This window comes from Atheta coriaria, unplaced genomic scaffold (genome assembly GCF_025399875.1).
Source record: "Atheta coriaria isolate IRGN ID8LTWV9N9 unplaced genomic scaffold, Caltech_Dcor_3.1 hic_scaffold_3_pilon, whole genome shotgun sequence".
NCBI classification, from domain to species: Eukaryota; Metazoa; Arthropoda; class Insecta; order Coleoptera; family Staphylinidae; genus Dalotia; species Dalotia coriaria.
Window position 1 is genome coordinate 5,123,396 of NW_027045445.1, and position 13,854 is coordinate 5,137,249.

Below are 13,854 nucleotides of genomic sequence, written 5' to 3' on the forward strand. Positions count from 1 at the left end.
AAATTTTTCTTTTACTTTTTTCATGGTTTTGAGACATAAAAAGTGGTAATTTAATCATGAATGGCCAAACCGTGATTAAAGTACTTTAGTCACGAACTTTAGTCACGCCACGGCAAATTTAAAGTTTTAAAATAAAAAGTTCAAATAAAAAACTAATAAAATAAGCGAAAGCAGAAAATATTACGTAAGCATCAAATGACTAAACGTGGTTAAAGTGCCACTTAGCGCACTTGATACATAATATACTATTTTACTCCCAAAAAGACAAATTAATTTTTTTGTATAAACTTATATTATAAATATGTATATGTTATCATACTTTAGGTATTATCAAACACATTTTTTCTGCTTTTCTTGTCCGCCGCCATATTCTCACATATTTCATTATTACTATTACTCGTCGCTGGAGTCGTAGTGGTCCTTTCTTTACTGTTCTCATCAAAGCAGTCCTTAAAATCCTTAATAATCACTGGCAGATCAGGCCCTGGTTTCGCCACTCTCGATATAATTCTCTTCCGCACTGGATCAGTCCCTGACCATCCATTACCTTGAAAATATTTATTCGCTCTCCTCTTTCCAGTAAACACTTCATTATCATCTTCAAATATGGATCTGGCTGGAGGTGCGCCTGATGCAACCAGTGTTTCAGGAACAATCGGAGTAGTTGTAAGTAGCGACATCTTTTTTTCAAGTTGATTAGTACTGTTAATGTTACCACCGCAAGCAGCTAGCACATTGGGATTTGCTTCAGCATGTCCTGTTTTATTTGATTTTATAGGCTGTAGATGATCCTGAGGATATTTAGGGCCGTAGAGGTCTTCACAATTGACAAATTCGATGTAATCACCACTTTTCATTTCGGTTTCGCGTTTGAGCGGACATATCCAAGACATGATTGCTCTGGAAATTACAGAAATCTAGAAATGAATATTTTTTATTGTTCTGTTAAGTAAGTATACTTACTGTGAGTCAGGTTTTAAGGTTAAGCGACGTATGCCTATGTCATGAACCACAACGGATTTATCACACATTATGCAGATCTTTTTCGATTTATAATTCCATTTGACTTTGGCTTCTTTTATTCGTCCCATTCGGGGTGGTAACGCGTAAAAGACGAATTTATATGTGTGACCAGTTTCAAATTTTCTAACAGTGGTTCTACAATGATTAAAATATAAAAATTGTTTTTGTTTTTAAAACTAACAAACCCGTGTACGTTACTGGTGGCATTCGTAACTTTATCATCAAAGTCAACCAGGATCATCTCGAAAAACCCTTCGGATTCTTTTTTTGATTTACCAGTGGCGATTGTAACATTTACGGAATAACTAACCACTGAAATTAAAATTTTAAAGTTTTATTTATGAATAATATAAATATTTTTCTTCATTCACTTTTAAAACGCAAGTTTTGAGACTCAAATAGTGGAACTTTAGACACGGACGGCCAATGTCGTGATTAAAGTACTTTAGTCACGGGCTTTAGTCATGGGAAGGAACTTACGTAAACAAATTTCAAAAATTTTAATTAAAAAGTTGAAATACAAAAACTAAACGTGAAAATTCAGTGGAAGTAGAAGAAATAGCGTAAACATCGTGTGACTAAACGTTATTAAACACTCTATTCATTAAACACTCGTGACTAAAATCCCTGTTTATCCACTTGATACATAATATACTATAAAATTAAAATAAAACTTACTACAAAATGGTTTCTTCCCGTTTGTAATCATGTAGTACGTGTTATTCTTACTTGTAACCGAAGGTGGCTCCAAACCAAAAGTAGCACAAGATCCTTTCGGCCCAAAACAGTCATTACACTTCCCAAGTTGGAAATCCTTATACGTATCACATTTCAACCCAATAAATTGACACTCATCATCTTCTAATGCTTGTATATAGTATTTAAAAGCCCTTTTATGACTACAAGCTGGTAATATTTTGCCTTCTTGTAAAGTGTCTCGATGCAGGTCTAAAAAAGAAGGCATATGCGAGGAATCATTACACCCTGGTTGATGTTCTGCATTATTTATGATGAAATCTGCATGGCCATGGGAGATACGCCCTCCTTGACTTCTGTCTACAACATTATTTAATTAATCTATTATTTATTTAAAATTAGGAGAAGATATTACGGTTGAAATTGTCTGTGTGAAGAATTTCGACGTATTTCGCATCGTTGAAATCAAGTCGGACTTCTTTGGGCATTTTCTCAAACATTGGCCCAGTTGGGTCTAAACCTGTAATGCGTTGGATGCCTTTGATGTATTTCCCGACGTATCCGGCAATATGGCCGCCGACGCCATGACCGATTAAGTGGATATTGTCTGTGGATTGACTAAAAGCGCACTGAAAGTAAAATTTTCTTTAATTTTAGAAAAATGAATAAAATTGTTTTTTCTTGATTTACTGAGAGTAAAGTGATGAATAATTTAGTTTCCAATGCAACAACTCGTGCGTTTGCGATGGCTTGTTCAAAAGGTGGTTCTGCACCAGCTTGCCAGTCAATAGAAATAATATTACAGTCTGTTTTCTTAGTAAAAGCCAATACCAAATGCTAAAAATCAAATTTTTAATTTTTTAATTTTTTAAGAAAATGTTTTAATGTACTTTAATCCACCCTGTATATCCATTACTAGTAAAATCATGAATGACAAAAATAGTACATGTCCCTGTCTTGAATCCTGCCACCTCAATGCTTTCCCGTTTCATATTCATGACGTCATAAACCAATTCATTCTGAAATTATGCCCCGTTACTTTCTGACAACTTACGCGTAACTCTAGCAAGTACAGAATTATTTACGGCGTTTTTCATTAACAAAAATTCCGTGCGGATCGTGTGCTTATCCAGTGGTTCTAGGTTTTTAGGGCGGTATTTCTCATGGAACCATTTTTCTGTCGTGTCGATGCATCCGAGCTCTTCAAAGCAGCTGGTGAAAGTTCCTTAAACATAATTAATGTAATAGCGGTGGTAGTTTTTTTTTTAAGAAGTGGATGGATACTTGGCTCATAGTTCTTGCTGCGCCTCTTGCGTACGTTCAGAATTTCATCAACACACAATATACAGATTAAAAATAAAATAAGTATACGCATCTAACTGTTTTGACGTTGCTTGTCATGTCGCAGACTATATAGATGCAACTTTTGACACATGCGTGATTATTTTGACTTATTTGTGAGTTGTGGGTAATTGTATCCATGGGAATCAAGTGAATAAAGGTTTGAAGTAATAGTTTCTAACCTTTTTGGTGATTTTACATTATTGGTGATGATTGGTGATATGTTTTACTATTTTTTTTTTTGATTTTTTAATTTTCGCTCTGTATCTTTTGTAAAAATTAAGAAAATTGGTACTTTTTGATGTCGTTTAATAGGTAAGGAGTTTCTTTATAATGTGTCATTATTTTTCACCCTTTAAACCCTTTGAAAGTACCATTAAACGTTAACCAAAGTTGTTTTGTAAGTTTCTAAAAGTTGATTTAGAAAACACTCTGTAACTTCTATAAAAATTACACAATTAGGTGCCTCGTTAAGCCATTGAATAGATAAAGACCCATTTTATTAAACTTTTATTTTAATTTATGTCTGAACCCTCCAGAACTACCCTAAAAAGACCTTTAAAAATTGCAATTTTTCTATAATTTTGAAAACTTTGTATATTTTCTAAAAAACTTAAAATCCAAGTAATTTCTATGGCAATTTTATAGAATTTTTCTAGGGTATAAAAGGGAAAAAGCAGATTCCAAGCTCTTCAACCCTTATTGAAGTTCAATCTTCCACCAATAGACGGCACCACTGTAACAATCCTTCAATCGATCAGAAATTAGAATCTTGTCGCCTGTTTCACGTCACGCGCTTGACCACACTTCATACACCAACTAAAGCACCTAAAAATTAAAGAATTATTAATAAAACATTAATTATCTAACAATTAAACAATACATTAACAAATATTACTATAATAAATATTTAAACCTGAAAGCGCCTCCGCCATTTTAATCATACCAAACAATTCGTGTATTTCGGCTGAAAATATCGATCCGTGTGCTCTGGTGGCGGCAGCGGCGGCGAGATTCGTACACTGCAGCTGCGAGCATACCCACAGCTGATCGATTCCTGCTAGTCCGGCGCGAAGGCTCGCCATAGCGGTTCGCCCAAAAAGTGACACACGCGCGAACGCAAAACCGCCACCGACCGCCACCCCGCACGTAGATTCGCTGAAAAACACCTCGCAGCCACGTAACGAAAGTGAAACCATCTTCGGACCGGACTCCCAGCAATACCAAAGACCTTAAACCAACCAAATTCAGTGTGTGTGATTCGTTGGGAGTTAAAAAAGGGGACGAAAGCACACGGACACGAGAAAGGTAATTTTAATTTGCATACAGATATACAGATATACATCTCCTCTGTTATCATCATATCACATCATAATCAATTTTTATTCTTCATCTGATTATCCAGAGGTAAAGTAAACAAATGTGGATATATTTGCTAATTTCGGGCGTGTTCAATCCATCAATTTTGTTTTCGTAATATATATTAAACAATGTCGAGTGTAATCGATACTCTTCCAAACGGATATGCCATGTATCACATCATGGCGCATCAAATCAATGCTCAAATAATTTTTTTTTGTAAAAAATTTTTTTGTTGATTTTGTAATGATTGAAATAGTTTGACGAAGTAAAGTGTCCCAATAAGTGCGTTCGTTAACACCAGCGTGTGCGTGGTCACATTGTTATCGGCCAACCAGCATGTTTTGCATACCGACAATATGGATACAATCTCGCTGATAACAGGGCCTACACACAATTGCACACCATTTATGTTGTTGTGTGTTTTCGTTTCCAAACCGACAACAGTCGTTACTTAGACATCATCGACCAACTGTCGCATACACAATCAAAAAACCAAAGTGTGATTACTTGATGCAAATTTCGGGTTGAGGATGTCCTTTGAAGATGAACCAGGTACTTGTGCGCTGGAATAATTAACTTAAGTGATGTTGGAGTGCGTTGCGGAAGAAATAGCGCCAAGGTCACGCACGTTACTGCGTGACCTAATTTTGGGGCCCGCCACGAGCCGCCCCCGCGGGTCAAATCGCAACTTTCGCGCGCTGCGAATTTGAGAAATTCCGGCTGACCTACTTCACGCCGCAAACTGTCACGCATTGTTTTCTTAAGCACGTTTTATTTTATGTTTTATTTTCTTTTCCGCCAGGCGAACTCTTTCGGTTTGATCGAGTTAGAAAACGTCAGTCTCGGTTATTATCCCTCGTAGAAATCCCGTTGAATTATTTTGGTTTTGATGTAAGTTTTTTTTTGTGAAATTTTTGATTTTTTTTAAATTTTTTTAATGAATTTGGTGTTTGTAGATGAGCGGAGCAGATCCAAAATGGCAGAAAGACGCCGCCGACCAGAACTTCGACTACATGTTCAAACTGCTGATCATCGGCAACAGTTCGGTGGGCAAGACGTCGTTCCTCTTCAGATACGCGGACGACAGCTTCACGTCGGCGTTCGTGAGCACGGTCGGCATTGATTTTAAAGTCAAGACGGTGTTCCGGCATGATAAACGCGTCAAACTGCAAATTTGGGTGCGTATTACACCGCCATTTTGTTCACAAACAAAAATATAACCTCAAAATGAAAAATTACAGGATACTGCAGGACAAGAACGATACAGGACGATAACAACAGCATACTATCGCGGCGCGATGGGTTTTATCCTTATGTACGACATCACGAACGAGGAATCCTTCAATAGCGTGCAGGATTGGTGAGTAAAACCTCCACAATCGCTCGTAAATGTATTTTTAAACCACCCGGCGGCCATTACAGTAGCCCAAAGAGATGAAATGTTACGACGGCGTCAAATTCAAGCATCTCTTAAATTTACGAGGCGTTATGTTCACTTTTATGCCGCAGTGTAATTTTTGCGATAAGAAACACGAACCTACGTGTTTCAGGGTCACTCAAATCAAAACCTACTCGTGGGACAACGCACAGGTGATCCTGGTCGGCAACAAATGCGACATGGAGGACGAACGCGTCATCAGCTTCGAGCGCGGCAAGCAATTAGCTGAACAACTCGGCGTTGAGTTCTTCGAGACCAGTGCAAAGGAGAATATCAACGTTAAAGTACGTCATAACCTCAAATTTACTTCAAATTTTCAAAAAACATCAATTTCCAGTCCGTCTTCGAACGACTCGTGGACATCATCTGCGACAAGATGTCCGACAGCCTCGATACAGATCCTTCATTGATGAATGCTGGTGGTAAAGGTGGTCAGCGACTGTTGGACACTCCTGCTGGTCCACAAGCAGCAAACTGCAACTGTTAATGCGTCAGCAACGCTGCAAACACAGGAAATCACATCAAAATGGCGAACCGAACAACAATCACACGAAATACGAATACACTCGCACCCTTTATCGTACAGTATCTCAACACATGACTATAGTTCGCCATACAGGAGGGAAACTAACCTCAAAATCGGTGTCATGTAAGTACTACTTTCTAACCTAACTTCACAACTACCAGAAACATGTTTAAGTTGTATCGTCGTTACAATACCCACTCGCTTGACACTTGGATGATGCAAAGTAATTGGAAGAACTGTACTGTAAAGAATATTTTTGTATTAAGCGATTAGTTGCCACAAACACAGGACACAAACACACTTGGAGGGCGAGAGAGGAATGAATTCAATCATTACACAATCGCATAACGAAGGTCAATAACATTATTAAACAAAACGCCCTATATATCGTTGTATAGATTATACATTATCTTATGTAGACGCAGCACACATTGAACAAAAATCATTTCGAGTAGACGCAAATGTAAAGAGGGATTCGGACCATTTTTTATCGTTTTTTGTTTTTGTATATAAAAAAAATGAAGAGATGGAACTAAAGCTGATGCTGAAAATTGTTTGTGCACATGTTTACGATGATGATTAGATTAATGTAACAATTCGTCATATCCAATTTACGATTAGGCCTATATTGTTGTAAAGAAATTTAATTCAATCCATTAATTCATCATTGCATCACTGAAATTGAAAAAAAAATTAAAATGACACACACGTTGTTAAAGCGTGATGAATTTTTGGTGAAACGAATGCAAAATGCGAGAAAATGAATTTATCCTGGAGATATAGTAATAAAATATAAAGAAATTGTTGTATTATTGTTGTAGGAATGAAAAAAACAAAAATTAATCGGTAAAAACATCGGAATTGGAACAAATATTGAGTATTTATGTATATTTTATATTTATGTTAGTAATTTATTTCGGATGTGGATAGATGGATTCAATAGCGCATCAATTTGGGTACATAGATGGCGACACACGATTGACACATAATGTATATACCTTTTTGAGATTGTAGGTTATGTTTTTGACGGTTACATCTTCGGTTACATCCGGTGAATTTCAACAGAAACACTCAAAGTCAAAGCGCTGTCTGTTGTTATATTTGTAGGTGGTTCCCAACACTTCACAATAACGCAATGTCGCAAACATTAACTCCTCCCAATGTATAAACAATAAATACGTATAAATATATAAATATATAAATATTATATAGAGATACCTTTGGGCTAATGAAAGATGTGTATGATCACGAACGCTTTTCCACCAATATTGACGCGTCAAAATCAAGTTTTGTGTGGAAATATTTATATACCTAAAAAACCTACAACATAACCATGATTATCAATATCAAACACAATAAATATTTGTATCGAGTGGTCCGTACATAAAAGACGCAGCATGTAGCAAAAGAGACAAACATTTGAAACATTAGCCTAATTAGTTATTATATATTTAGAAACTATGATACTGTCGAAATTGTACACGACTCAATGTTATATTCGATTCCTTTTCATAACCTTCAAGAATGGAGATTGTTATTCATTGATGTTTTCAACTTTACTTCATGCCCGCGACAACAACTGTATTTGTATATGTGTGTGATGGGTTCAGTTTCCAATCCAGATATCAATGTTTATCAAAATGAATGTGTATCCATCTAATTTATTCGTGCCCCGTGAGAAACCAAAAATGAATTAACGAAATTATTGTGTAACGAAAACCATGTATAAAACAAAAATACAAAAAGTTTGTTATTGCATTTTCAATGTTCATGTAATGAATGCGAATGCAACTGCAAGTGAGGTAACAAGAAGTACATAAAAGTAAACTATTGATAAAACACGAACAAAAAAAACGTCGCCATTGTTGTTTATTTACCTTTAAACCTTTTAACCTGTTTATTTTCATTTAAATTTCATGTTTGACGGGTTTTATTACCATTTTAGTTTGTTATGGCAACCAGTTTTATTGATTTAATATAACCAAGTCAAAATTTTTATTTTTTACGTTTAAAATGGACGATATTGAAGTGATTTGTGATATAACCAATGAAGCACTCTCGGAAGTGCCAGCAACAGTGTTAAACATGCATAATTTAAAGATGTTGTACCTGGATAGGAACAATATCACCTCTTTACCTGATCACATCTTTGAATCTTTGCCAAATTTAACCTGGATGGACCTCAGAGAGAATCTTTTAACCACAATACCATCTACAGTAGGTTCCCATAGATGTCTAGAGAATCTTTTGGTGCAAAACAATAGAATAACACATTTACCAAAAGAATTAAGTCGATTGTCAACGCTGCGTGTCCTTCAAATATCAGATAATCCATTGGTTTATCCACCACCGGAGATTGTCGACTGTGGTTTTGATGATATCATGCTTTTTCTCCAACAAGAACTCCTGAAAGATATGAAAGAAGTTGAAAGGCCTTCTATGAGGAGTACTGTGAGTACCACCTCGAGCAGTGTCTTCACAGCTGATGCAAATAACAGAACAGAGTCAGGGACCATTAAATTAGAAGTGTTGCCGACTGTGCTGGAACAGAATTTAGCTCGTAGGATACTTACTAGTCGACAACAGTTTCTAAATGATAAATGCCGACGTGATAAGGTGCATAAAGTAACTAAAAGTGATTCCAAGACATCTGTACATTCGTATTTTAAAAATATGAGCATCAGGGACCGTTTACCGTCGCAAGACAAGATGGATGCTGAACAAGTCAAACAAGCATGGCTTGAAAAACTTAGAGAACTTATAAGTGACCAGGAAAAAATTCTGCAACAAGAAAAGTATGCATATTATTAATATTAAAGGTAAATATTGTTTGGTTATTAATATTTTTGAGTTTAGAGCTATGAATGCATTGCAAAAATGGCGCAAGGAACAAAACATAACCCAAAAACGTAATTCAAGTACAAAAGTTAAGGATTTAACGCCGTATGACACTAATCCTGCGTATAATGCATATATGAGTAGAGAAGATCCTTCTGAGGAGATATCAAAAGAATTGCAACAACAACAGCCGGAATGTGATAAAACTGATGTTGAAGCAATGATCAGGGATATCATTATGCAACTAAACACTGCACGTGAGAATGTAGTCAATGAAAATAACCCGGAGGAACGTGTTAAGAACGCTGAACATGAATTAAACTTAGTGAGTATTTTTTTCATGTGTTTTGTATCACAAATAACCGTAAACATAATAAATATTTGTTTTTAGGTTGTTGCCATGCATAAAAAGGTTGCACAGCTGCAGAAATCTCACTTTTTATAACCATACAATGAATAAATACTAAATTTTTGTCTGATAGCTAATGTTATAACCCAAACACACATAATTTAAGTTATGTATATATTTGATATAGTACAATATGTCATTTTCAAATGTAATTAAACTTTAATCGCATGCATTCACTACCGATGAATTGAAAAAGTAAGAGCTGCACATCTTTCACACAGGTATAAGATAAGACGTAGAAGAGTATCTCAACATAACTAGAATCTGTTTTGTTTTGTTTTGTTGGTCTCACAGAAGACACAAGTATCAAATCCAAATACATATGTGTGTTTAGCTTAAATAACTGCAAGTATATAATCAGTCGTAGCAATCAATTAAACATGATATTCGTTTCCATCACCAAAACATTTCAATTAAAATGAGCGCGCCATGACGATCTTGCCGGGAATCACTTGGGAAGTGTTCTCGCTGAAACCCAGCTTGCCATAGAACGAGTGTGTGTAGCTGTCTGCTGCGTTCACGATGACATGAACACCAAAAGAACCTAAATTGATACAAAAATGTTTTAGTTGATGTAAAACATGCAGAAATATAATGGTAATATGTACCGTTTGCACGTAAAGCTGCCAATAAACAAGTAACCAGTTGTTTACCCACAGATTGATCCAAAACCGACGGCAATAAACTACAAACCATTGAACTGGATTGTGAAATATTGTTAAGCGTAGGTTCATCGGCAAATTTATGAAAGTACCCAATGCCTTCCTTTGCGAATTTAGACAATTCGCTGTTATTCTCCGCATCTTCCAGTTTACCATACTTAGCGCACATTTCCGGTATCCAAGCAAGTTCTTGCTTCACGCGGAATTTTTTATAATCCAGCGCAGCGCATGCATATCCTACAACTTCACACTCATCCTGCACGACGATGCAAAACTCCGGATGGAAGGCCACGTATGGTCCGACAATCCTATCCGCATGCAGATGTTTGTACTTTTCCGGATACGGATGACAATCTTCCAAGCCATCTTTACACGTCCGCGTGCAAATGGAATACACGCTGTCTTCATCGGAGGCTAAATAAGGTCGCACGGTGTAAACTTTACAAGATGGCACGTCGGGAGCCTTGTAAACGAAGAGATCATTTCCGGAATCCACTGGTATAAGCCTCTGTTGCATAAATTTTCAATTTTTATAAATCCTGTAAGAAAAACATGAATTTACCTGAAGATCAGCAGTAAGTCCCCCTCGAAACACCCACGGCTCTTGATCACCACTCATAAAAGTCTCCTTCCAGCCCTTGGAGAACCCTAGAGTGAAAAAAAACACAATGCACTTAAAGAACAATGCTCTGCAAAACACACGCCTAGTGCTCGAAGATAAAAAAGAAAAGTATCTACAAAAACAACTAAAATATACTAGAAATAAAAACTCCACTCGTTGGTGATGCGTACATGTGTAAGTTCCTTGCGTGTATGATGGCATAGAGGATGGAAAATGGCCGCCAGCTTTAGGAAACAAACAAATCAATAGAAATCTCAATTAATTACAGTACAATAGCGGACATTCAGCACAACGCACGTACAACAATCACAAAGTGTACTAAATGTTAGCACACAGACCCAAAATAATCATAAAATCACAATTAAATACATACCAAGCCATTTTATGTAAGAATTGAGCAGCGAAATGACTCCACGTATATCCCACGCATACGAATGTAAATCATGCAGGAGTTCACGATTGTTACACATTGATAATCTTTGCAGCAATCTATTAATCCCAACAGTCATTTCGTTCATTTTTTCAGCACGCATGCGCCATTCCTGCGCTTCAGGTGCATTTTTACAATCAGTGTTTTCTGCTGCGCGATTTGCATTAATAACAACTTGTGCGTTCGATTTCAACCAGTTAAACTCCTGTAAAATCTGCAATCCCTGTCCGCCATGCTCAAAAGGTAAATAAAACAAATCACAAAGCAGTTGTAGATCTTCAACTGTCAATTGATCGCTTTGTTTGCGTTCATTTTCGATCTCCTGCGGTGGATTCTCAACCAACATGGCGTCACTCAATGGAAGACTACTACTAGCGCTACCTGTGCCGCTCGAAAGTGAAACTTCACTCATTGCGACATCATCACTCGAATCAGCGTTCTTCGGATTATGCGCCGGTGAAATATTCGGCGTGGAATTACAATCCATCGGCTCGGATGGACTCAAACTGCTCTCATTGCTCACATCCGTCTTATCATTCTCTGCCTTACCATCAAGATCCTTACTACTACCGTTGAGAATCGTGATATTCGGCGGTGGCAGCTCATTCTCCGCGATGACCTTGACTGGAATCGGCGCTGGAGTAATCGGATTGGGAATAGCCTCGTTGCAGATCACCTTCGTCGGAGATACCAGTGAATTCATCACCGGGCCTGGAAGTGGATTGATGAGACTCTCATTGGCGGATACCTGTAATTGTTTTGTATGAGGGTGGATGTGAGAATGGTTGCGTTTGGAGTCGTACGCTAACAGTGCTGCAAACCTCAGCCAGCGCCTGCAGCTGCGTGGTGTTGACCACCGGCGTGGTAGCAACCATGACGCTAGTCGTCGCCGTGTTCGTGGTGGTGGTGGAGGTAGTTAGGCTCATGCAGGTGTTAATCGACGGAATTATCGGGACGGGAGCGATCGCGACTGCAGGCTGCGGCTTTGCAATTGGGCCCCAGGCGTTTTTATGCCGGGAGAACTCCGGCAGCCATTCGGTGATTGCGTTTCTAAGCGCCTGCCGCGGATGATACATGTTTGCTGAAAGAGTAAGTGGTACATCTTCGCCGGACATTCCATCTTCAGTCTCGGTCTCGAGTTTTATGTCTGCTGATACTGAATCATCTATAAATTAAGTTAAAATGAGTAAAAATTTAATTTTTTGGTATTTTTGTGCTTACTTAAAGTTAAATCACGTTGTCCATCAACATTGCATCTTGACCATTGCGCCAGAGTATGAATCGCGACAAAATTCGCCCCATATTCACAATTCGGATTAGTTAATACTCCGCGTAACTTCGGAATTAAATCCGGAGATCTACCCGAGTACGGGCCAAGAAAAACTCGTTTCTGATCGTAGTCATTCGCGTGTAGATTATCCCATATCACCGGCGGCCGGCGCAAAACATCGGTTATCTCTTGAATGGATTCCTTTGTAAGTACCCTTGAGATGACCTTCGGGCCAGTCCACATAATCTCGATCTCCTGCGCTAATTTTGACCCCAGAGTGTTGAGATACTCGGAGTTTGTAACATTGGGAACGGCGCGCGTCGCGCAATATTGTGTGGGGCAGAGTAGGAACTTCGGCTGCCCGAGGTGTTGATAGATATCGTTCGTGACGGAAACTTGCGCGTGAGCAAACGATTGAAATACCTCCTTATCAGCTTCAGACATCTCTGGTTCGATATCATCGAAAAGCAGTGCGAATGCATCACAGCCAAATTGTGAGACCTGCTCCAATTTCCTCTTTAAAGCTAAGATTTCCTTCACATTACTGTAGGTGATGTCCAGTCCGGGTGATAGGGCGTAGTAAAACTTGATATTTTGTTCGCGGGCAGCTGTGATTAGACTTGTGAGGTGTTCTGCTTCTTCTACTGTGTATAATTCTCTCCAATATGCTCTGTGTTTGTAGTCATCCTTTGGGGCATAGACATATGAGTCCATACCCCATTTTTTCATCCTGATTATAGATTAATAATCAGTTTATCTGCTTCAGTATATAATATTAGTCTACTTACTTCTGGAACAATTCCTTTCGCTGTTCTGTCGTCCATGGTCTTCCATAGAAACCTAAAATGGTAATTTTTATTACGTGTAGGCGTTTGCGTGACAAAGAATGGAAATTAATGGGAAAAAATTGTTGTTTTATGTAAAGTAAATGCATAGGATTCTGGGCTGCATAGAATATTTTTACCTTCGACTACGCCACAAATAAAATTTCCATTTTTTGTGTTCAAATTTTCCGATATTGGCAGGTTAGGAGCATCGGCCATCTTTATTGTTGCCCAAATAAACGCAAATAAACGACGTATGCCGACTAACTGGCAAACAGTGCTGCCACTACAGAGCTTTTATCTTGAGCTTTCACTAAAAAAAATTTAAAATTATTAAAAATTTAAAGCAAATAAAATTAAGAAAACATTAAATAATAGTTTTAATAACTGTTTAATTTGTTCTTTAGTTAAAA

The 13,854-nt window shown here is 37.6% G+C and overlaps 4 protein-coding genes across 9 annotated transcripts; 2 read left to right on the forward strand and 2 right to left on the reverse strand.

Moving 5' to 3' along the window:
- Positions 1–277: 277 nt before the first annotated feature.
- Positions 278–3,161, reverse strand: LOC135803952 (pancreatic triacylglycerol lipase-like). 2 transcript variants are annotated; one of them, XM_065317704.1, is made up of 9 exons: positions 3,004–3,161; positions 2,805–2,944; positions 2,610–2,738; positions 2,410–2,556; positions 2,135–2,348; positions 1,702–2,079; positions 1,209–1,335; positions 964–1,158; positions 278–900 (listed from the first exon to the last, which is right to left on the reverse strand). In XM_065317704.1, exons 1-9 carry the CDS (start codon positions 3,092–3,094, stop codon positions 321–323), a joined length of 2,001 nt encoding a protein of 666 aa, XP_065173776.1. In that variant the 5' UTR covers positions 3,095–3,161; the 3' UTR covers positions 278–320. The 2 variants fall into 2 exon arrangements, with proteins under 2 accessions (XP_065173776.1, XP_065173775.1); XM_065317703.1 differs by having other exon boundaries at positions 2,793–2,944.
- Positions 3,162–4,118: 957 nt separating this feature from the next.
- On the forward strand, positions 4,119–8,240 carry Rab3 (RAS oncogene family member Rab3). 2 transcript variants are annotated; one of them, XM_065299188.1, is made up of 6 exons: positions 4,825–4,974; positions 5,225–5,313; positions 5,379–5,600; positions 5,664–5,782; positions 5,973–6,144; positions 6,198–8,240. In XM_065299188.1, the coding sequence occupies exons 1-6, from the start codon at positions 4,953–4,955 to the stop codon at positions 6,345–6,347; spliced, it is 774 nt and encodes a 257-aa protein (XP_065155260.1). In that variant the 5' UTR covers positions 4,825–4,952; the 3' UTR covers positions 6,348–8,240. The 2 variants fall into 2 exon arrangements, with proteins under 2 accessions (XP_065155261.1, XP_065155260.1); XM_065299189.1 differs by lacking the exons at positions 4,825–4,974; positions 5,225–5,313 and adding an exon at positions 4,119–4,368.
- A 70-nt stretch (positions 8,241–8,310) lies between these two features.
- Positions 8,311–9,705, forward strand: LOC135804100 (leucine-rich repeat-containing protein 27-like). The gene is made up of 3 exons (XM_065317856.1): positions 8,311–9,181; positions 9,243–9,549; positions 9,616–9,705. The coding sequence occupies exons 1-3, from the start codon at positions 8,400–8,402 to the stop codon at positions 9,667–9,669; spliced, it is 1,143 nt and encodes a 380-aa protein (XP_065173928.1). The 5' UTR covers positions 8,311–8,399; the 3' UTR covers positions 9,670–9,705.
- Positions 9,706–9,733: 28 nt separating this feature from the next.
- Oga (O-GlcNAcase) lies at positions 9,734–13,712 on the reverse strand. Of its 4 annotated transcripts, XM_065317853.1 has the most exons (9): positions 13,582–13,712; positions 13,406–13,457; positions 12,569–13,347; positions 12,151–12,512; positions 11,291–12,095; positions 11,088–11,141; positions 10,858–10,943; positions 10,242–10,803; positions 9,734–10,177 (listed from the first exon to the last, which is right to left on the reverse strand). In XM_065317853.1, the coding sequence occupies exons 1-9, from the start codon at positions 13,658–13,660 to the stop codon at positions 10,047–10,049; spliced, it is 2,910 nt and encodes a 969-aa protein (XP_065173925.1). In that variant the 5' UTR covers positions 13,661–13,712; the 3' UTR covers positions 9,734–10,046. The 4 variants fall into 4 exon arrangements, with proteins under 4 accessions (XP_065173925.1, XP_065173924.1, XP_065173926.1 ...); XM_065317852.1 differs by having other exon boundaries at positions 10,858–11,141; positions 12,169–12,512; XM_065317854.1 differs by lacking the exon at positions 11,088–11,141.
- Between the last annotated feature and the right edge of the window lie 142 nt (positions 13,713–13,854).